The sequence below is a fragment of the Stegastes partitus genome, unplaced genomic scaffold, assembly GCF_000690725.1.
Source record: "Stegastes partitus isolate 25-593 unplaced genomic scaffold, Stegastes_partitus-1.0.2 Scaffold586, whole genome shotgun sequence".
Taxonomy (NCBI): domain Eukaryota; kingdom Metazoa; phylum Chordata; class Actinopteri; family Pomacentridae; genus Stegastes; species Stegastes partitus.
In genome coordinates, this window is record NW_007578317.1 from 188,114 (window position 1) to 211,399 (window position 23,286).

At 40.2% G+C, this 23,286-nt stretch overlaps 1 protein-coding gene across 1 annotated transcript in view; it reads right to left on the reverse strand.

The window, feature by feature from the left end:
• acot7 (acyl-CoA thioesterase 7) overlaps positions 1–23,286 on the reverse strand; it is a 63,266-nt gene that overhangs the window by 18,320 nt on the left and 21,660 nt on the right. Inside the window, exons 5-7 of the mRNA XM_008288981.1 lie at positions 23,081–23,195; positions 22,334–22,420; positions 5,458–5,574 (exon numbers count right to left, since the gene is read on the reverse strand). Of these exons, the coding sequence (XP_008287203.1) occupies positions 5,458–5,574; positions 22,334–22,420; positions 23,081–23,195 (319 nt within the window). The remainder of the gene's footprint in view (positions 1–5,457; positions 5,575–22,333; positions 22,421–23,080; positions 23,196–23,286) is intronic.

The window sequence follows — 23,286 nt, forward strand, 5'->3', positions numbered from 1 at the left end:
TAACTACTTCCCCTTGTGTTTACAATAAAAGTTCATTTAAAATGCTCAAAGCTCCATTACTTTTCCATCTAAACATTTGGTTTCAGTCTAAACACAAAACCGAGCGCTCCGTCTTTCCGCCAGTCACGCATCATTTCGTATTTCGGCAAACAGCACATAGAAATGTCAGGACTGTTCTAATCATGTTTGATCAATGAAATGAAATTCGAAATGAATAAACAAGAACAGCATTGCGAGGGTGAGCACGATGCCGCACGGTTCCCTTTATTTCTTTCTCTCGCACTTTTGCTCCCACCTTCAGAGCTCCCTTTGCTGAAACGTCCTTTCATCCACAACTCAGCTTTTGAAGTTGTGTGTCTTTTTTTTCCTCATTATTTGTACCTCTGGTTGTCTCACTGTAATGGATCAGGGAGAAGAGCATTGACTCGACTCTCCTATAGTACATCAATAGCTAAAGCCTCGCTGGCTTATATTCTCGGAGCTGAATAATCCACATTATTGTTCGATGCGACATTGCAGTTATTGTGCATTTTGCAAAAGTCTAGGGTGAAAAGTGTGTGATATCAGGTTTGGAGCTGTCACAGAGCCAAGGATGTTTTAGCTATGAAGTTTTACATATAATTTGTTAATATTTTATAATATTATTACACAAGTATTATAAAACAATGCACAAATCTGCATGTTGCTCAAAACATGCAAAAGAAATTTGCTGTCGTCAAAATAATAATACAAAAAATAAATGAAAATGAAGATAATAATTTTTTAAAAATGCAAATCAGAACAGGGTTTCTGCATATTGGACCTCACCAATTTATGTGCCCAACACATTTTCTCCACGTTTTTAATCAAGAAGAGACCTCTTGAAGTATAGCAAGTCTCTGGAGAGCTTCAAGTGTTGATATATAGTAAACAGTAAATTGGGTGACAAATGAGGTGTGAGATGGAACACAACAGGAAGTCACATTAGTAAATGGGAAAACGAAAAAGTAAGCTCACAAGCAACTAATTTACCCGTAATGCCTTGATTTAATGCAAACTGTACTCTTAATCTTGTTGATAAATATAAACACACTCTTAATGAAATGATTCCCACAATAAGTGTTTTTATGTTCAAAGCACCTTCCTTTTTTGTATTTCACGTGTAAAGTTCTGTATTATATTTGTCTCTGTCAGGTTGTGGTTGCAAGTTGAACAAGCTAAACTTTTTTTCTGGTCTTCTGTCTTCTCTCTCTAAACATATATTGCAAACCTTGTCTTAGAATCTGATCTTTGTGCTGTTGAACGATTTTAGATGTTTTGTGCACTGAGGAAAGTGGATTATTCAGGGTAGATACAGCAGGAACAGACCTCAGTTTATGTTCAGAGTCTTAACTTCCTGCTTTAGAGAATTTAATGTTAATTTTATCGATTTGTCGTCACTGTCATATCCACTAGTTTCATGTGACTAGTTTCATTGTTTATCGATGGACACTTAAAGGGAAAATTCCACCTTCTGATATTCAGGTATCATCAGTCTGTCTCCGTTCCAACAGTCACAGCATCTTATTATGAACAACTTCAGTTTAGTTTTCAGCTTATATGCTAATGTCATCTCCTGTTCTTTTACCTAGAAACAGCAAGAACATTTCACACCAGTTGATTACACCTTCCATTAGGATTTAATGTATTACAGAACAGTGTGTTTCATCATGTAAATACATTTCTGAGCTCTTATACGATGTCAGACCGCCAGACCTTCTATACATTATGGAAAGAAACATGCTTGCTGTTCCGAGAATGAGAACAAAGATCTGTGAGCCTTTTTGAGATATTGCAGGCCACACTAATGGAACAAATGACCAAAGGTCTAAGGTTTTAAATAGATGTAATACACTTTGGAACTATTCACCAGTCTACCTGGTTTTCTAGCAGCAGATCAGCGGAGAAATAATATCATGATTTGTAAGCGTCCTTGGATAGCCCTTCTATCTTAGCCAGAAGCGACAAATCTCATTTTAGGTTATTTCTTTGGCCTTTTTGCCTTTATTAGATAGGACAGTTGAGAGAGACAGGAAAGTGGGGGAGGAGAGAATGGGGGAAGGACTTGGAGCCATGAGCAGGATTTGAACCCGCTGCATCGGGTACGATAGCCTCTATACATGGGTCGCCAGCTCAACCAGGTGAGCTAAAGCGGCAGCCCACAAATCTCACTTTTAATAGCTGTACCCTCAAATGTCTGTGCAGTGGCAGTACAAAATATTAAACAGCACAAAAATCACCCTTTTTTTTAGACTTACAGCTATGAAACGGCGACACATTGTGATGTGTTATGGCTGCTGTCAGTGAACCGGTTTTCTCATTTTCAAATTTTGGATTTTAAGAGAATATTGATGCAAAATAGTAGAAATTAATCTTTTTGATGTTTGGGTGCTTTAAAATGGTTTTAACCTCTGAAGTAACTGTGCTGAAAATATCTCAAAACAAGAAGAAAACTTCATAAAATGACAAAATATCCAAATCCAGAGATTTTTCTCCTTTTTCTTTGGAGCCCTTTTCTTTCCAAACGTGACAATTATTTTCCTAAACTCACCTCTTGTGTTTTTTGTCACCCTGCCTATAGCAAAATGGGAAATCTACTGGTGACATAACACCCAAGTCACTGTGGCAGCCAGGGGAAATCATGTCAACACCGGCTAAACTGTGAGGACAGACGGAGGTAGCAACTGGAGCAACCGGGAGCAGATGAAAGATGTGGACACGGATCTCTACCAGTCTGCACTGTTGAGTTTTCTGGTCCTGAAATTCCCGAAAAGGTGTGTTTTAAATGTTTTAAAACATCCTGCCACTCACTGCTTCTCACTCAGACCTCCTTGGAAAACACTGAGTGAATTATCCTGCTCGAATAAGTCGCCTGTGTTTGAAAATAAATGTACTGTATACGCAGAGTTGTTGGAGCTGACCTGGCACAGTTGTGCTGAGCTGTGAAATATAAAATGCTTCTACCACTTCATAATTCAACAGTGGGTACAGATGCTGCTGGTCTATTGTTAACATCATATCCTGGGGTAATCATAACATCGGAATGTTAGCATTGGATGTCTGGATCACATTGTGTTCAGCACATAAAAAGAAACAGGCATGAAAAAGTCAAGCAGCGAACATATTCCACTGGACGTACACTCACTGGGTACTTCTATTTTTAATATAATATCTAATCAGTCAATTATACGGCAGCAGCTCAATGCATTTAACCCTATTCAGGACTTTTGGACCCAAGGCCATTTGGTTTAGGTGTTTTTTTTGTTTGTTTGTTTGTTTTTTTAATATAAAAAGAGGGACATTTGTCATGCATTTGTAACCAAAAATACGTCAACTTATCAGAAAATGTATTTAACAGAGTATAAAAGTCTGTAATGAATACTAACAAACATCCAATGGACCCTGAAAGACCTTCTGTGTACGGCAACATGAGAGTCCTGAATAGGGTTAAGCATGTAGACATGGTCAAGATGACCTGCTGAAACTCAAACCGAGCATCAGAATGAGGAAAGAAAGGTGATTTAGGTGACTTTACAGTGCTGTGGTTGTTGGTGCCAGACAGGCTGGTCTCACTATTCCAGAAGCTGCTGATTTACTGAGATTTTCACTCACAACCATCTCTATAGGGTTTACAGAGAACGGTCTGAAAAAGAGAAAGTATCCAGTGAGCAGCAGTTCTCAGGGCAAAAATGCTTGTTGATGCCAGAGTTCAGAGGAGAATGGCCAGACTGGTTCAAGATGATAGAGAGGCAACTCCAACAACCACTTGTTACAGTCGAGGTATGCAGAAGACCATCCTGAACGCACAACCTTGAAGCAGACAGTCTACAGCAGCAGAAGACCACACCAGGTGCCTCTTCTGTCAGCTAAGAACAGGAAACTGAGGCTACAATTCACACGGACTCACCAAAATTGGACCATAGAAGGTTAGAAAAACGTTGCCTGGTCTGATGAGTCTCGATTTCTGCTGCCACATTCAAACAATAGGGTCAAAATTTGGGGTAAACAACATGAAAGCTTGGATCCATCCTGCCTTGTAGCAACGGTTCAGGCTGGTGGTGGAGTAATGGTGTGGGGAATATTTTCTTGGCACACTTTGGGCTTCTGAGTATCAATTGAGCATCATTTAACATCGCCTAGCATCATTACGGACCCTGTCAATTCACCCATTTTCTGATGTCACAAAGCTCAAATCACCTTAAACTGGTTTCTTGAACAATGAGTTCTTTGTACTCCGGTGGCCTCCACAGACTCTAAATCACAATCCAATAGAGCACCTTTGGAATGGGGTGGAGCGGGAGATTTGCATCATGGATGTGCAGCCGACAAATCTGCAGCAACTGTGTGATGCTTTCATGTTAATGTGGACCTGAGGAGCATTTCCAGCACCATGTTAAACCTATGCCATGAGGAGTTAAGGCAGATCAAAAGGCAAAATGGGGTCCAACCCAGTACTGGCATGGTGTACCTGATGAAGTGGCCGGTATTTGTAGCTGTTTGTTCCTTACATTCTCTCTCACTAACAGTATTTACCAATAGTATTTATTCATAATAATAAAACCTGAGTGTCATACTTACCAGGATTTTAAAACTGTTGCTCTCAGGTATGAGATGTTATAACGCTCAGTGTTGCAAGACTGGTTTAACTTGCAATGCAGGTCTCAGGCCAGAACTGAAACACAACTCAGCTGTCATTAAACTGCGCTGCGTGATTTGCACCACAACCATTAGGCCTGATTATGTCTCTGTGTGTGCATTTGAGTATACTTCATGTGCTCACTTGGATTTGCTCCTGCAGAAAGTGTCCCTAAAGCACTTTGGATCAGCTCTGCTGTCCAAACAGTGCTGGCAATAAAACCTTTAACCGCTTGCTCAACTTTCACAATGGAAAAGCAGTATAAATAGAATCACTATTGTCACTGGACACTTTTTTTATTTCACCACTATGATGTCAGAGGCTAAGTGGATAATGGTATTTGTCGAAATTCTTGAATGAACTTCCAAAATAAGAGGCTTAGAATTGGTCCGTTTGGAAATCTGGGCCTCAGTCAGCAGGAGGCATTATACAACAAATACAGTATAAATAGACAAAGCTTGGTAATGGAAAATAGTTGAATCATTAACAATGCTGTGTTTTGTTTTTTTTCCAGACACAGTGGCAGCCCTGCAAAACACAACTGGTCTTGATTAGCAGCAGTGTGACAGTCGTTAACGTTGGCTCGGCCAGTTTAAAAGCAGCACCGTCTCAGGCTGGATTTAAAGACTGCAGAGTTTTTCCACATTACCGTCTAATTGGGTTTTTAGAGAGTGCAGTTCATTAACGGGCAAAAGAAAAGCAGCTTCACGTAGACACAGACTCCTTCAGGTCGACAGATTCACATCGACTTTATGTATCAGTGTCCTTTAGCTCTGAGCTTTGTCTCTCTGTGTCATCCTCACCTTTCTTGATCTTGCGATGGAAGTTGATGACATCCACGGAGGCAGTGACGACGTTGGTTCTGCAGTGCCGAAACGCCGTGAGGCCGGCGGCTTCATCCATCAGCTTCATGGTCACACCTGTGGCAGAGACACGCAGTTTGACTGTATTAATATACACAGCACAGCCAAGCAGGAAGATTAATAGATGCTTTGTTTTACTGTGCCTTGTTCTGATTAATGTGTTTCAGTAATGACTGCAGACGTTACTGCCCCAGAGAGACAAACTGTCTGGTTCAAACTGAGAACATTTTCCATCCATCCATCCATTATCTACACACCGCTTAATCCTCACTAGGGTCGCGGGGAGCTGGAGTCTATCCCAGCCGACTTAAGGCAAAGGCAGGGGACACCCTGGACAGGTCACCAGTCTATCACAGGGCTACACTTAGAGACAGACAACCAAGCACACTCACATTCACACCTACGGACAATTTAGAATCACCAATTAACCTCAACATGTTTTTGGACCTCGTGGAAGGAAACCGAGAAGCCGGAGAGAACCCACGCTGCACAGGGAGAACATGCAAACACCATGCAGAAAGATCCCGGGTGTCCTCACCAGGACCGGCGACCGTCTTGCTGTGAGGCAACAGTGCTAACCACCGAGCCACCTTGCAGCCCTGAGTACAATTTGAATGTCATTTTTCCAACAAGACCTTGAAGTCCTTGAAGTTATGTCCTTTACTAGTAATACACTTATTCTCAAAAACTTTGAACACTCCCATTCAAAAGTAATCTCATTCTTTTAAAGAAAATCATGCTATGCAGCTGAAAATGAGTTTTGAGAATGAACCAACACTGACCAACTGTGCAACAAAGACTTCAAACTCCTGCCATCACCTGTGATGCTTCAATTTCACTTTAAATTTTAAAAAAAAAGCCTTTAAAGGTAAATGTAGCGCCCAAATTGCAAGAATTCTTGGCCTTGTTTGAGACACTATTTCAGTGAGATGAGATTGTTCGATTTAAAAGCTAATGGGTTTCCTGATGCAATTAGAAAACTATCCTCCTGGAGCTAAATTATGAATGAGTCTGCTTGCCATTTCCTCAACATTAGCTTCTCGTTCAGACTCATTAGTCTGATGTGTATCAGAAGTGCTTCAACAGACTTTTATCCTGCATGATTTTCAGCTGACAGATGCTGTGAACGCTCAATAGTTCGCTGCTTTATTAATAATTCAAGTTCACCTCTTTAAAATACAGCCTGTTGATCGACTGTGAACAACATATAATAAACACTCCAAACGCTCCAGTCCAGTTAATTACTCTCCATCCATTTCTCGCCAGAACATCAAAAGAATTACTAAGTTCCATTTACATTTTCATAATCAAGCTCTTGCAGTTGTGCACACAATGACTTTTCCTCTCTGGGTGCCAAGACTGAAGTGCTGTAACACTGTTATACCTGCAAGAAAAGTCTAAGGAGGTGGTTGCCAGGCAACCAGCAGAAAGTCCATAAACTTACTGCTTCTGGCCAACATGTAATCCTGGACATTACTCTGAGAAAAACCACCATGTCTTGTTGTTTAGACTCTGTTGCAGATTAAACAAACAGGATAGAAAATGGTGATTGGTGAGCTTTGGAGATGCTTGCTTTCTGTTGTTTTTGGTCTTTGTGCTGGTAGAAGTCTAAATTCATTTAAATCTGCGTTTAAATAGTTAAAATGCTATGATTTAGGTACATGGTAAAACATTCATAATTTAAATTGATTAAAGAGGGATTAAACACAGTATTTACAGTGTGTACAGGTAGATTTTATAGTGATACAGTAAGTAAGAAATGTTATTTCTTGTGCTTAAAGTGTGTGGATGATTTAAAATATTTAACAATTTCATTTAAAGAATGTTGTAATACGTGGGATAGGCTGGGTGTGATCTTCCCCACAGTTCACCTTAAATTGACAGGATGTGGCCTCTGTTTTTATCAGTTTTTCTTTTAGAAGAGAATAATTATTTTCGTACAAGTTTTGTACCATCTTGTGCGCATGTATCTGGTAAAAAGTTGAACTTTTTCAATTGGTCCTGTGGATTCTTTCTTCAACGTGAATTACCAAGAATCTTGAGCGCATACAGCTGATGGTTTCATTAATTGGAACCTAGACTAAGTGAAGCAGTTTCACATGTGCCACACAAACATGACAGTGGTATCAATCTTCTTGTCTACCTCTCAGCAAGAAAGCAATTAAACATAATTCCCAAAATGTTGAACTATTCCTTCCCTGCTTTAACTAAGTGGCGTTATTTGCCTGAAGCAGCCGTGAACCATCAGAAAACACTGATGTACTGTACGGTGCTTTTGGAACAATCATAGAGAACAGTGATAAATTATTCATTTTCATGTTTATTTATGAGGACTTCTTGGTGTCGAGCTCAGCAGGCTTGCAACAGTTACAGTTAGCTCACGGTGATACAGTAGAAGCTTGTGTTTGTTATGTGACACCGATGCGTAAAACACACACGCAACACAACATCCACAAAGATGGACAACACCTCATTGATTTTTTTTTTCTGCAGGAAAGGTTCCAAGAACGGGGAGCACGTGGTCATCAAGTCTTTATCAATGACTGCATGCTCAATGACCACATTGGAATTCAATGTGAGTGAAAGGAATCCAGTGAATATCTGAGATAAAGCAACTAACATCTAACCGCCGCCTTGCAAGCTGACAAGAGCCGAGCATTTGATTAAAGAAAAGACAGATTCTGGGTGAAGTATCACATTTCTTAATCAAAGAATCCATCATCAAAAAGTTTGCAGAGCACTTTCTCACACACACAAAAAAAAACTGGCAAAAGATCTGAAGTGCGAGAAAACACTTGGAGCAGGAAATCATATTTTACAGATTACATTAAAGCTTGAAACACGTTCTGACATCCACTAATGGGGCAGAACTCACAGAGCGGACACCGAGGAGTTCACAAATCTACACCCATGTCATGCATGCGGCCTTGGCAAGCTCGTTTCATGTGTAGAGGAACCAGTTGTGTTCTAACAGAAAGTAGGACATCTTGTATGGAGTGGGTGGGCTGGAGATGAGAGAAGCAAGGGAGAGTATGTAAGCTGCTTCTCATCTCCCAGAAAAACGTGTGCTCATTTAAAGACAGTCAGACTCCGCGCGAGACACTCCAGTTGCCCCGGTTGTTCCCTCTGAGTTGCTTTTTTGTATCTCTCATGTTACAGAAAATCAATAAGTGTGCTTGCTGGTGGCTGAATCGTCTCCCAAAGGTTCCCACCATCTGCACTGTGTGGCTCTATTTATGACAGCCAAATGTGTGGGAGTACAAACAGAATGTGCTGCTTTGCTCCCAAATGCAGCATTCACTGTAAAAGTGGGCCCACGGAGTTGATTAAGAATTAAGCATGCAATTACTTTACCATCCTCCTATGCCAAATGGTCGGAGTATCACTTTTATTTTGCTGAAAAAATACCCATATGCGCATTCTGCTCAACCTAAACCTAATATATATATTCATTAGGGGGCACCTAACTTAAATGTCCAAAGGGATGTTTCAAAAAGGTTTGACTTTAACGCGATTATGAGTCAGATCTTTTGTTCCGTCGCATGAAAACCTCCATTATCTTTAAATCAAATCAAAAACCCACCAACCAATAAAGCATAAAACGCTCCCTGATTGAGGCTGACTATGTGGCCACAGTTCAAAGAAGTGACAACAGCATGTCAGACTTAAACTGTGTGTGGACAAGGAGATATATCCCTTCCTTCTTTAGGCCTGTTACAAAGCATTTTCCAAAAACCCATCTTGTTTTTTTTTTTTTTTTAAACCTCTCCTCATCTCCACTATGTTGTGAAAATTGATGGGATCTCACCTAAGATTGAAAATTTCCCCTGGGTACGAGGCTCCTCAAAGCTTACAATGGTCGTGTCTGAGCATGTAACACTTAATGGAGATGGATCACGACCTGGACGAGATGATGAAATTGAATGTAAACGCAGCATTACACTGAAGCGTTGGACCTTTCAACCTGAGTTGGTTAGAGTGGCCCACAGACAGAAATTTCTTCAAAGCCCACTGCTGATATTTTGAACTTTAAATTCAGACTGACTTTAAAAAACACTGACAGTAATAAAAATTAAATGGTTACCTAATAAAATTTAGAGTAGGAGGCAGCTGGTGCTAAACCAAACTCAATTAGTCTACCTTACAGCGGCCATAATCAATATATTTTTATGTATTTTACATTGAAAGTGTCACAAAGGACTACTTTCATGCCAGCGGGGCCCAACTCCGCAGTTTAATCCCAGTTCTCCAGATCTTCATCACAACTTCTCACTTTATTTCAGTTTTCAGCCCCCTAACATTCGCTCTCACAGATTTCATCAGTGTTGTTTTCAGCCGTACCAAGCAGCTGTTTCTAGAGAAAAACCTGCTACCTGCTCAGCACCATACGTCAGGCAAAGATAGCAACCAGCTGGTAATTATAGTGAAGCATTTAGCTGCTAAAAAGACATTTGCCTCAGGGCTGAGCAAAATAAGGAGAGAGAATATCAGACTGATAGTATTGCGATTACAGTGTGCCTGCTGGCAAGAAATACAATTACGAATGAAGGTACTCTGTTTCTGTTCAATATGTAAATAAGCAACAAGTTCTGTGTCTTTGTCTGGTTTTTAATTTTTAAAAAAAATTAAAAATGTAAGAACAGGGCTGGATTTTACACTGTTGACCTTCTAAACTCAAAAAAACACGTGGGTTCGAAAGGCAGGTTCTTGAAAAAGAAAAACAAAAAGAAAAAAAAAAGCCAGAATTAAAGCTGTAACAGCATCAGAAACTGTAAAAAACAGAATGAATTGACACCATTTCAACTTTTCAATAGTTCTTGAAATGATCATCTGTGGAGGGCCAATCCAACAGGAAACCAAACGTAAGCCTAAAATCTTAATATTTTATCAAATTAAGTTAATTTTACACATCTCAAAAAAAAAATAATCAAAAATTTAATTTGCTCGGGCACCCCGGGAGCTCAGCCGGATGAGACAGCGACCCATGTACACCGGCTACAGTTCCTGATACAGCGGCCGCGGTTCAAGTCCAGCCAGCGGCTCATTTGCTGCATGTCATTCCCCGACTCTTCTACCCATGTATCTCTGTCTCTCTACACTGTCCTGTCGAATAAAGGGGAAAAGTCCAACAAAATAATCTTTAAAAAAAAAAAAGAAAGTTTTTTGCTCTAGCCAGATTTTGTAAAAAACATAACATTCTTCATGTCCATGAAGATTCTCAGTCATCCAGGTCATGGATATTCTCGTAGCTTAATCGTAGCAACTGGACTTGTTTGAGCACTGATGAAGCCTCTTGGATGAGAGGTGAAACGTCTTCAAGAAACTCAAGCAAGTCCAGTTGCTGCGATTAAACTACGAGAATAACATTCTGCACTTATCAAGTGTGAAGTCAACAGTGAAGCAGATGTGACCAACAGTCATGAGACAAATATTCTGGGACTTCTGGGCTGAACTGCAGGCTGTGTTTACACAGAGCACATGGGAGAGAAGTATGAAAACAAATTAAAAATGTTAGTATGTAACTTGTAAAATATCTATAGTATGTAGAGTCACTGTTTTTTAGTGACATCTGAGGGCACATGTAGGACATGTTGAGTCCAGATTTGTTTTGTTTTTTTCATTCTTTAAAAAAATCTGTTCCATACAGTCAACTTCCTATTTTTCCCCTTTTCTAAAATTGTTTATGGCAATATTACTTTGCCACGCTGCACAAAAGACGTGTTTGAGCTCTGTCTGGGTGATCTAACAATCTTCTTCTTAGGGAATGTGCTGGACAATTCAATTTAATTCCTTTTTATTTACATTGCCTGAATTCACAACATATGTTAAGTAAGGTACAGACCTCATTTTGAACAGAGAACCCAACGATCCAAAGTGCATCCTGTCATTTAGAATTTTAACAAGAATATCTTCATGTAGCAATTTTTAGTTGCTGAATGTTTTATTCAAAGGTTCTAAATGATTAAAACATTGTAGAATTATCTTAGCACATAATCTCACATCAGTGGAGCTAACAAACATCCAGACATCATGCGTTATTTCAACTGCTTCTGAATGGCAACATTTCCTTTTTTTACTGAACATTGCTAGCTTTTAAACATTATAATTTACTAACAATTATAAACCTCAAAGTAGAACTGAATCGAACTGAGCCGGGTAAGGTGCAATAAACATAATACTGCAGCTGCATTTTCTAAACAAATCTGACTTTTTTTTTGGTCTTCATCTTTAAGCAATGCCACGAAAAGGCTTGGACAGCAGCAGCAGCAGCCACGCAGCAGCTGATGAACTCCGACGATATTAATCCCTGAAACACAGTGACCCAGCGTTTTGGAGATATCATCTCATTTGATCCTCCATTTGCGAATATTAACTGGCAAGAATTAGATTATGTTTTTATTCCGTTCCTCTGTAATGGCATCAGGGCTCTTATCACAATGAAATGATCTTGAAGAGGTCATTCAGGGTAAATAAAGCAATCACACGGGACGAAGAGGAAGAGCTGCTCCGTATGCTGAGGTATGAAGCGAACGCTGATGTGCTAAATGACTGACCTGGAACAGTCAAGCCCCAGTTTGCTCGTGTTCTTCACTTTATCGCATTACCTCCAAGACTTTTCAGACTAGCTACGAGTAGTTAAAAGTTTGGCCTCTGAAAATCTGACGGCATGGCTGGATTCAGGCTTCGTGGCTGAGCTAAAAGGCAACCACTTAGTCCACAAGAACATAAACTCTTCATTCAGGAAATTCTTGAAAATCTTGTTGCTCGACTGTTTCTCTCTCTTTGTTTTGCAAATTGTGAGAGAAAGCTTCCACAATTCCATGAAATGGTTTAATAGCATTCCAAATAATCACACTGCAGTGATTATATCGTGAATTGACTTTGCTCCACAGAGAAAAATTAACATTACATTGAGCTGTTACAAGGAAATGAACAACAATGTGACTGCAGTACACTGAGGTCTGAGTTTCAGACTCAGTTTGTTAGCTTCTCTTATCGTAGGTTTTACATTTGAAGCATAACACGATGTAGTTCAGCTTTAACATAGCAATATAGTTTTAAAGAGGAGGCGACAAAAATTTTCTGATATACTAGAACCGAACGACAAAAAGCTGGGGAAGAAAGTGGAGCAAATAAAACTTTAAGATCCAGTCAAGAGTGGGAACAAACCAGAGCTAAAAGAAGAATATAAAATGGTCATAAACACAGTTTAAAAATCATTTTTTATGCTGTTGTGTCTACTGGATGAATAAATCAGCACCGGGTTTGTTAACACTAGCCATAACAACTTAAGTTGGTATTAAATGAATCCAAACATAATGCAGTATGCAGTGCAAACATATTGCTCAGACAGTAAATCTAGTGAAACATAACCTGTAGATTCCAATGAACGCCTTCATTTCTACATCTTTCGGTTCAGTTTAAGAGCAGTTAGACAGGATACTTGCTTCTTAACCCCACATGGTAAACTTTGTGTGTACATGAAATAATAACGATACTCAGTAGGAGGCAGATTACAGATTACAAACTCATTCACTCACTGAATCTGAGGGAGGGCATAGTATTAATGTTGTTTAAAAAAAAAATAATAAAAAAGGCAACAGCTACAAGAAATAGCATTTCCATGCAGCTAATTTAGTCCTGATAATTGCACATATTGGTTTCTTTTCACAATTCCTGCCATTGCGGTTGTAGTTCCACCTGCATATCATTTTATTTCTATCAAAAGGAAGCGTTGGTTCATGTTTTTTTCACAATGATCATGAGATCATGTTGGATACACGATTTTATTCAGTGAATTAAAAAACCTGCGACTGAAACGTCGAGCCGAATCAAGTGAAGGACGCCACTGTCCTTGAGGTCCAAAGATGCTTGTCTTTATTAATCACCACCATCAGTGGAACCGTTAATGCAACTCCCGCAAAAAAAAAGAGAAAAAACAAAACAATCTCCTTGTACAGTCAATGTAAAAGGTTGAAGTGAGGCTCAATGTGAGACTGCAAATGAGGACAAGCAAGGCCAAGACAGCCCTGGGCCTGGCGTTACACATTCACAGGATGACATGGCACACTATGACTCTCCCTTTGCCGTAGGGTGGGAACACGAAAGGCAAGGGGGGAGGAAGGGGAGGGGGAGGCGAGGGGGGAGGGGAAGGATGGTGTGTGAAGAGGAAAAGGCAGCTCACTCCAAATGGGGAAAAAAGGGCAATTAGCAAACCAAGTCCCTAGTGGAGCCCAGTTTGCCACGGGGCAGAATACCTCTGTGATTAGATTCCTTGTGACTATTTCCCCCAAATCTTGGCTCACAATGCCATCCACGGGCAACAGGCGTCATGAGAACGGTGAAAGGAGCCGTCCAGGCAGCTCTTGTCGCCCATCAACTCTGCATACGAACTTGTAATCGCCCTTTTAATTAGAACCAGCTAAGACACAGCACCCTACACAAGGCAGCCACAGATGAAAGGCGGGGAGGATGGTGAGACCAAAGGATATCAACAGCAAGGCATGAGTGACCTCTCACAGATTCTCTCATCGCTTCCTAAACTTCCATCATCGACTCTCCTCTTTTTTCCCTGTTCATGTCCTCCGCCTCTCCTTATCTACCGTTTACAATTCCCCGTCTCTTTCCGTCCTTCTCAATCCCCCCCCCCCAACATGTGCTTTAATCACGGACAGTATCAAACGGCTCAAACTGCCTCCTAATGAGCTGTTACTATAGAAACAGCTCCTGTTAACATTACTGCCACGCAGCAACCCACCCACGTCCCCTTACGAAGTCCCATAAGCTGCATAATTTTTGTACATTTTACCATTCCAGGTGAGCTTCGCCCAACGCCGGGCAGCTCCTTAACAAATTTGCATTCGCAGCTTTAAGTTCTGCAAATTGCGAGTGCTGCCATGGTAACTGTTTAACAATCAGCTTCGTGCAGACCACAGGCCTGGGAAAATCACTGAGATACAATTCGTGTAATGGAAATTGTGTCAGATAAAGAGCTTTCAGATAAAATGTTCCTCCAGCTGTGATGGTAAAGGTCATCTGCTCCAGCAGATTACTTTTCTAAATGTACAACTTGGCCCTCGTAGCAGTAATAAACATGGTTAATATCTGTCCATGTTTTTTTAAACTGGGTTGTGCTCATTTCAACACTGAAGCATCTGCTGCTCCAGTTTGTGTTAGGTTGAGCTTGTTAGCGGGGAAAGGTACTGCACCTGCACATGTCCCCGTCGCTGTTCAAATGTGTCCTGTTACAATCCAGCTGCTAAAATTCAAACCAGAGAAAAAATATTGATACATTCATCTGGGTCAGCTTCAATTATTACTGCATTTTGACAGCAACATGCTCCCAGGCCATTTTTTTTTCCACCCAGGTTTCACCCATTAGGATGCAGGTAATAGGAACTCTATGCAGCCTGACAGGAAGGGCTACAAGTTCTATTCAGGGTAGCAAAAAAATTACTGCAACCTGCGGTGAAGGTTTCTCTGGAGGAAAAGCCTTTTAAAGTGTAATTTGACATCAGGCTGAAAAGTGTCTCTCTGGCTGAACATTTCATGAGCAGAAGGACTGCAGGTAAATAAGAGATCAAGACCAGAACTGACATTTGATTTTCATTTACGGTTAACGCTCTCCTAAGAAACATTTGAAATGAACATTAGCAAAAGACATTAGTGCTCTTTTATTAAATATGCAGATACAATAATCCTCTATTGATTTGAATATGATTTTAAGTAGTTATGGTGCATCAATAATAATCTAATTTGTGTTTTGGGGGCTATTATTATTATAGAAAGCATGAGAACCAATTTATCCTAATTTATTATTTGCTAAATTATAGATATAGATAACAGCAAATTCCCGTTGCTAGTTTTTGGTTTGAAGAGTCCCAGGTTTCTAAATAAAGCTGTTGGCGACTTCTCTCATTGACAACAGATGGTAGAACAAATGTCTTGGTATAAATAATAATAAATATCTTTGTTCCATCCCTTCCGTGAAGCCCTGTGAGCCCTACATCATCCAGGGTCCTTTACCTCCAGCTGAACCCCTGCGTCATAACATGAAGACTGATTTCCGACTGGTTTTCCACTGAAGAAAGACAGAGTATGCACGTACCACGGAGAGGCAGAAAACCCATTTCTGCTTTTAGAATAAAAATGCAACTTTCTGAACAACAATACTATTTTTTGAGATAAACAGACTCTCTCTCTCTTCTTTTTTTTTTTCCCTTTACAGCCCGCCTTAAATTGAGGCTTGTTGAAATTGTTCAACGTACGTGTCCACATGGATTAGATTCGCACACACTCACCCACATACTCACACGGGGTTCAACACAAGCCTTATTATACCAGGATCTTGTATTGATTCCATGCCAGCTTATAGCACAAGTAAACAAACTCTCTCTTCAGTTAATGGCTGGTTTCAACACACTGAAGCGACTGTGCTGTGTTTTTGGTTCAGTTCATTAGCGCTCCAGTCTTAACTTACAGCTTTGGGGTCTAGTGCACATAACACAACAAACACAGTCAAGCTTCCTCACTAGTTTCACCTGCAAACATCAGGAACACCTCTGCCTTCTTTAACACTGTACTACGAAGCAAGATTAATAAGTTAGTGAGATATGTTGAGCCTAAAGTCAGAGTTCCCTTTAGGCTTGGCTAGATCACCATGGCAACGGATGCTAACCGTGTTCTGTTGAGTTTGGGATTTCAGTCAATTGCAAAAAGCACCAACTTTTCACCAATTCTTTTCCTGACTATTTTCTCTATGAGCAATAAAGACTCTCAGCTGAGGGATTATGTTGTATGTGCAAACCTGCGATTGAATTAAAGCTTTGTAGTTAAACAATATAGGGGCTGTGTTGCCATGGGAACCTGCATGTATTTAGTTGGCAATGCGAAAAATTAACTAATGTACTTTTATGCTCGGTTCTGATTCTCTTTTACACCGCTGGTACCTCAGCTAATGTAACATAGATGAGAAAACCAATTTGTCTATTGGTATTGGTCACAGAGAATATTCAATCAGTGACATTAATTTTACTTTATTTTGGCCAAAACCTGAAGTGATGTCCATGTATTCATTATAGGACTGTGTTGGACCTTAACCCTATTCAGGACTTTCATGTTTCCATACATAGAAGGTCTTTCAGGGTCCACTGAACCCCAAGAAAGAATAAGTACAAAATATGTGTTGGTATTCATTACAGACTTTTATACTATGTTAAATTAATTTCCTGATAAGTTGATGTATGTTTAGTTCCAAATGCATGACAAATGTCCCTCTTTTTGTATTAAAAAAAAAAATCTTCAAAAACAAAACAAACCATACCTGTCGCCTAAACCAAATGGCCTTGTGGTCCAAAAGACCCCAAAAGTCTTGAATAGGGTTAATGTTTAAATGTATAAAGTTTAAAGTTAAGATATAATATGCATTTGAATAATATATTAAAACAAATACATCAACTTACACAATTAACACCTTCTACCCAGATTCATCTCTTGCATTATTTGCAGTAGGAGTGCAATAATGCATTTTTTTTATTCTTCATAGCTCTCCATTATAACAAACTGTTCCTCTTTCCTGAAGTAATCAGCACGCCATCTACTTATGTTGTGCAAAAGAAGAAGAGTTAACAAATAAGGCTGACAACCACCAATGTGACACCCATCATCTCTGATCGGGGTTTAGGTTTCGCCAAGTGAGCAATCACACAAAATAGCCTTTGATAAACTTGCCTCATAGTCCACCTCTCTGGAATTTGGACCTAGGCCTGACTTTTAACTTTTATTTGATGTTTTTATTTCAAATATGTACAGATAGATTGTTAAATAGATGCATCTGTTTTGTACAGACAATTACATGTAAAGCTAAAGCTTAGAAACAATTTGATTTTATATCTGGTTTCCTACAGTTTTAATGGCAATCTGCATTTGCTTCTTCAGTCACAATGACATTTGTGGGTCTTCTCTTGCAGCAGATGTTAACACGTTCTCAGAGATGGTATGTTTTATGGTCTGCTATCTGTCACATAGACCTCCTCGTACATCTCAAGAGAAGCATCTACCTCTTTGATTTTCCTTACACTGTTTCCGTTTTGTTGTTGTTTCTGTCTATATTTAATTTAGCTGCAGGTCCAGTTGACTAGGACGTGTCTCTTGTACACCATGAGTTTAGTTTTTTCAACTGGATGCCCCCAAACTACTTCTGCTAAGTCTAAAAAAGGCCCCACCAGTGTAGCCGATTCATTATTTTATTTCTGAATCAATGCTGATTTTGGAGGAGAGACGAAGGCTGCCAAGGCAGAGGAAGCAGTCCACACACACACAAAGAGTAACACACACATAGGTCGATCACACAAGCTCCAGCGGACATATTCCTGTCGCCCTGAATTCCTCTGTCTAAGGCAGTGACATGTTTATATACTCAGTGAGCACAGATCAGAGCAGAGGACAGATAATATAAAGCCACAGTGATAGATGTTCTGTGCTCCGGCATTCCCCAGCTCCACTACACATTCACATCCCGTTTTTAATCTATGCATTAGGAACCATTTTAGAACATCTGTATGTCCTCTTCTTGCTCTCAAACACACTGTAGGGGTAGAGAGTCAAAGTAAGAGTGAGCACAGACTGAATGAATGAATAGCATGAGATCACCGTCCCTCAGTAGCCAGTGATTTCTTTAAAATAACAGAATCTAACCTTACAAAACACACCACGACAGCTAACTGTGCACTTTTTTAATTCTCTTTTTTTGTGCGTGTGGTTCAGTTGTTTTAATCAGACTGCAGTGAGTGGTGTCCACCTGTGGCAATCAACTGCTGTTTCCATGGAAACAGATGTTACGCTTCCTTAGAACACGGATGGAGGAGGAGAGAGAGAGAGAGAGAGAGAGAGAGAGAGGGAGAGAGCATGAGATAATGAGGAGAGGTGGGCAGGCGGCAAAGAATAAAAAGAAAAGGAAAGTAAAAGACAGAAGAAGAAGAAAAAAAAGAAGAATGTTGAATTAATGGGCACTGTGGTGAGCTTGAGTCAAACTTTCTGATCGGCTTTACTTTTCCAGGATTTAGAAAAACTTCCAAGCTTTCGTTCAGCACACTGGAGATTTCCATTACATATCCAGTTCTCCGCAGTTTGCTACACAGGTCGCGAACTCCCAACATCTGGTGTTTGCAAACAGAACATGTATTTAGCAGGAATGCTTTCAACACAGTGTGCAGGCCGCTCTGCTTTCCAAATGCCAAGCAGAGAATGCACATTTTATTGATTGATAATTATTGACTGTGATTCATTCCCCACAAGCAGTTGGAATTATAAAATAGATGTCTTCTCACTTACTCCTAGTGGTAGTTCGTCATCTGTGTACAGATGTCCGTCTCTAAACCTCAATCAACTGTGCTGCTACAGCCCGGTTTCATGCTCTGAGTTCTTCAGCAGAAAGCAGCGTCAGTGAAAACTGTTCTTGAATATCACAGGTACACTGTGCAAACAATATCAAAACTATGTGCACGCTGAATACGACAAACTGTAAGTGAGAAAAAACGTTTTGTCACAGGACATTTATGACTTTTGATGCCGAATAATTAAATAATGACTGTCATGCCCACACAACCCAGAAGGGAATGCCACACAGCTGTCAGATAGAAGGTATTAAACTGACACCATTGTACTGTCGTGCATTAGCGTGACATAATTGTCAAATCTTTGGCTGGATGGATGCGGTGTCGCATTTTGGAATAAAACCTCACTCGATGGTATTTTGAATATGCATGTGAGTTCTTGTGTGTGAGTCTCCTCAGGCTGGTGATAGAGGAAGCGAATGTTCCATCATTGGAAAGTCAGTTTACTCCAATAAGACAGAGTGAGATACAGTAAGAGGGAAGGAGAGCACCGCCGAGCACCCTGGCTGCCTGACCCGACCCGGTGATACAAACAAAATGCGTGTAGTGAAAGCAGCAGCAGCAGCGAACAGCCGAGACCGCCGCCTAATGAGCGACGGCATGTACAGGAAGAGATGGCAGCTTGTGTGTATTCTCCATGACCCGCATGCTTGTTCCACGTTTGCTTTTTAATTAGACAACTTTCCCAGCAAGTTCTCCAAATTAAAAAGGCAACCATGCAACACTTATCTGCACCACCTCGCTCCCCCCCTCCGATGTTCCAGTCCTGCCTCCTTCTTTTTTCATTCTCTCTCTTTCTCAGTCAACATCTCTCTTCTGTTTTTCTTCCTCACTCTGTGATGTCTCTCTGATGGCCTCTTTACATAGCTGACCTCAATAGAAATGGCAGGAACATCCAGCCAGAAACAATATACCTCAACCGATAAAGAGCATCTGCTCTGTGCTGATAAAATATTGGATTTGTTACAAATGCAGCCCAAAAGGTTTTTAGTAAAGGTTTGTACGGGGTTGGGACATCAGATAAGCAGATTTTTGGTTACGGGTGGCTAAACCATCAAATCTGAATATGCACTCAGTTCATTAATTCTTTATCTTACCTTTAATCTTTGCTTCCCTTCTGTATTGTTTGCTTTGTGTCTCATTTTCTCTAAAGCGCTTCAAAAAGTGTTGCTTTTTATGAATTTGGATCAAATCCAACAGGAGGAAATGACCCAGGGAGAAACAACTGGAAGCATCAGTGAAAATATCTCTTAAGGATTCTGCCGTGCTTCACCAAAAGGACTTTGGTGAATGCATGCAGAAGAAAAATGTTTTTAAAGAGCCTTCAAATGGCGTTTTTTAAAAAAAAAGCAACATCCAGATAATATTTTAACCTCCTGATTCTGTTCACTCGGAGCACGAAACTGGAAACAGCATCAGCATCGTAAATCTCCTGTTAGGACGACGACGCTCTATTTTCCACTTGCTTCTCCAATTGTTTATTTCCTGCCTTGTCCTTGTCATTCTGTTCTTCCTCATTACAGCCAGCTCATAACAGTGCTGTCATGCAGGCAACACAATCCTACAAGAATCCAAGCAGTTGCTCAGGCAATACTGTGTGACACTACAGAACCTAACAACACATTCTTATTCTGACACCCCTCATCAGTTTGTTTAGAGGAGCGTGAATATTAAAAGGCAGAAATTTCTTTGTCAAGGATGTTTCACTTTTGTTAAAGTTTGTAATATTTCTTCATCTGGATGTAAAGGCTACATAACTCCATGAGCAAACCCAGTAGGCGGAATAACCTAAATAATTTACTTTGGACATATACAGTATTAATAGCTTGTTACTTTACTCCTTTCCTTCTGTCTACTTCTACTATAAATCATCTTTCTGTATGTTCCCTACAGCAGGCTTCTCTGTTTCATCTTCTCCTATAAAGGGTTTCTATACTGTACCAAGGCCACGGTCTGCCCCTGCCTTGAACATTAAACCTCTGAATGCCGGAGAAATAACCAAAAAGACACCATTTATCACAACCAGCAGCAGCACAAACAGAGAGAATGGTTGGATCGTGAGCTTTCCGACAGTCCTTGATACTGTTTACTTATCTGTGACATGCTCTTTAATGAGGAAAAATTCCCACATCTAAGCTTTAAGTTCATCACTTTAAAATCACCAAAAAAATAAACCGTCTGCGCTAACTAAGATTCTGTAAAAACACAAAATTCTGAACTATTTGGCACAACAGATGAGCCTGTAGTGACTCAGCTGTGACCAACAATCACATGACAAAAATTCAGGAACGCTTCGGCTGAACTGCAGGCTGTGCTTACACAGAGCAGCTAGGAGACAAGTATTGAGAAAAAGCATTTTAGAATTTTTGTAAAACAGCAAATCAAAGATATTCAACTTTCATTCTCCACAAAAGACATCTTCGAGTTCTGCCTACCTCCAGCCATGGTTATACAGTTTCCATAGAGGTGCATGATGCCTTTATATTGCAGTGAAACACGAGCCCACGCTGAGCAACAATCTGACAGAAGAAGAAAATGCCCAGAAACTGCTCGGGGTTCAGAGGGTTTAACAGCCTGATGCTGCTCATGAGCTCTTTGTTTTACATGTGTGAGAATGACAAAGAAATCTGACAGGTACTGAAGACTAGCGGCAGAAAGCAACTTGGAAACACTGTGCTCTGAAACGGCTTGTCAGCAGCTGTTAGCACTGGATCAATCACGCAGTGTGATCTGAAGCAGTTGCGAAATTTCACCTCACTTGCATTCAAGTTCAGTGCTCCGGACTACAGTGAAGTCAGAGTAGATGTGTGTTTCTTCGTGCACAGCATTTAGTGCATGGGTAATTTAAATTTACTGTACATTTTAACGTGGGGAATAAGTACCACATAGATACAGAAATAATAAAAGCATCATCATCACAGTTGTCTGGCTTAAAAGTGCCATTTACTATGAAAAGATAATGGCAGACACACTGAAAAAAGAGGTTTTCATCCCTCACGGCATTTTAGAAACATATTTCAGGTATATTAATCACTGATTGTTTTCTGAACACTTTAGTCACCACAGAAAGCTCAATTAAGTTATTTTTGATCACCAGAGAGCAGAAAATCTCAAAACAACTTCACACTTTCACAACTCACTGGTCCGTCAGATCGGATTTTATCCAAAGACACTGGAGAAAAATAATTGGGCTTTCAGCGGCTAGATGCTTCACTCTCTTCCTTGACTTTCTGGTAATTCTGATGGCTTTCTGAGAGGACACAGAGTTTGGTGGGAGAACACAAAGATGTGCTCAAAATGGTAAAAAGCTAAGCAGCAAAGTACCAAAACTGAGCCTACATCTCTCCGCTATTAAGACAGAAAGCACACTGTCTGCCTAATAAGCTGCTATACAACCTAGAAATGAAAAGAAACAGACTCACCTCCATTTACGTAGTCTTTTAGTGTGCAGTCGGAGGGGCCCACCAAATGGATCAAACTGTGCTGGCTGAAGCCAACTGTGTGCTGTTCTGTAGTACAAACACACAACCACAGACACATGCACTCAACAAATGAAATGTGAGAAAAAAATGTGCTGATTTTTGCAGTAAACAAAAAAGATGTGTGTGTATTTGCACAAAAAAGGAAGAAAGTTGCGTGCGTTATGAGATGCTGTCCACTGCATGGTGCCGACATGCTACCTGTTGATCTACACACACCTTTTGATGGCTCTTCTGGTGTTGAGTCAACATGACAAAATTAAAGAATTACACACCAGCTTTACTGTGGTTGAATAAAGTTACATAGTAAAATAAATGTTTAATAAAATTGGAAGTCATTTCTTGTGTGTCTTCTATATGTTAAAGCTGCACAACTAGAATGTTCAGGATTATCCATTTATCATTGCTTTATCTCTGTGTTTAACAATAACAACTATGTGACAGTAATTTTTTTCCTCTGCAGAAATATTTCCTTTTATTTTGACAAAACTAATTTGCAAACGTGGCAGCAGTGGAAACACACACTTAACATCGTCTCGTTCATTGTATGTGCTGAAGTTTCTCGTGTTACTGCGACAACTGCACTAAGACGATAAGAGAATGGCAAAGCATTACACAACACTTGTGATTACACACTATTATCATGAGCCACATGAGATGATTAGTTTGATTCAGTGGGTAATACGTTACCTGGGTTGGCTGGAGGTGGCACTATCTCTTCAATCTTTGCTTTCGTCTCCAGTCTCTCCATCTTCTGAGCGTCGTAACGCTTCCTGCCCTCCTCCTCTTGCTCAGCGCTAGCATACTATAAACAGAATTTATACAGCATGAGCAAAATGCACAAATGTATACGTCCACTCAAACATAAGTGTCTGCATGAGTGCATGTGGTGTCAG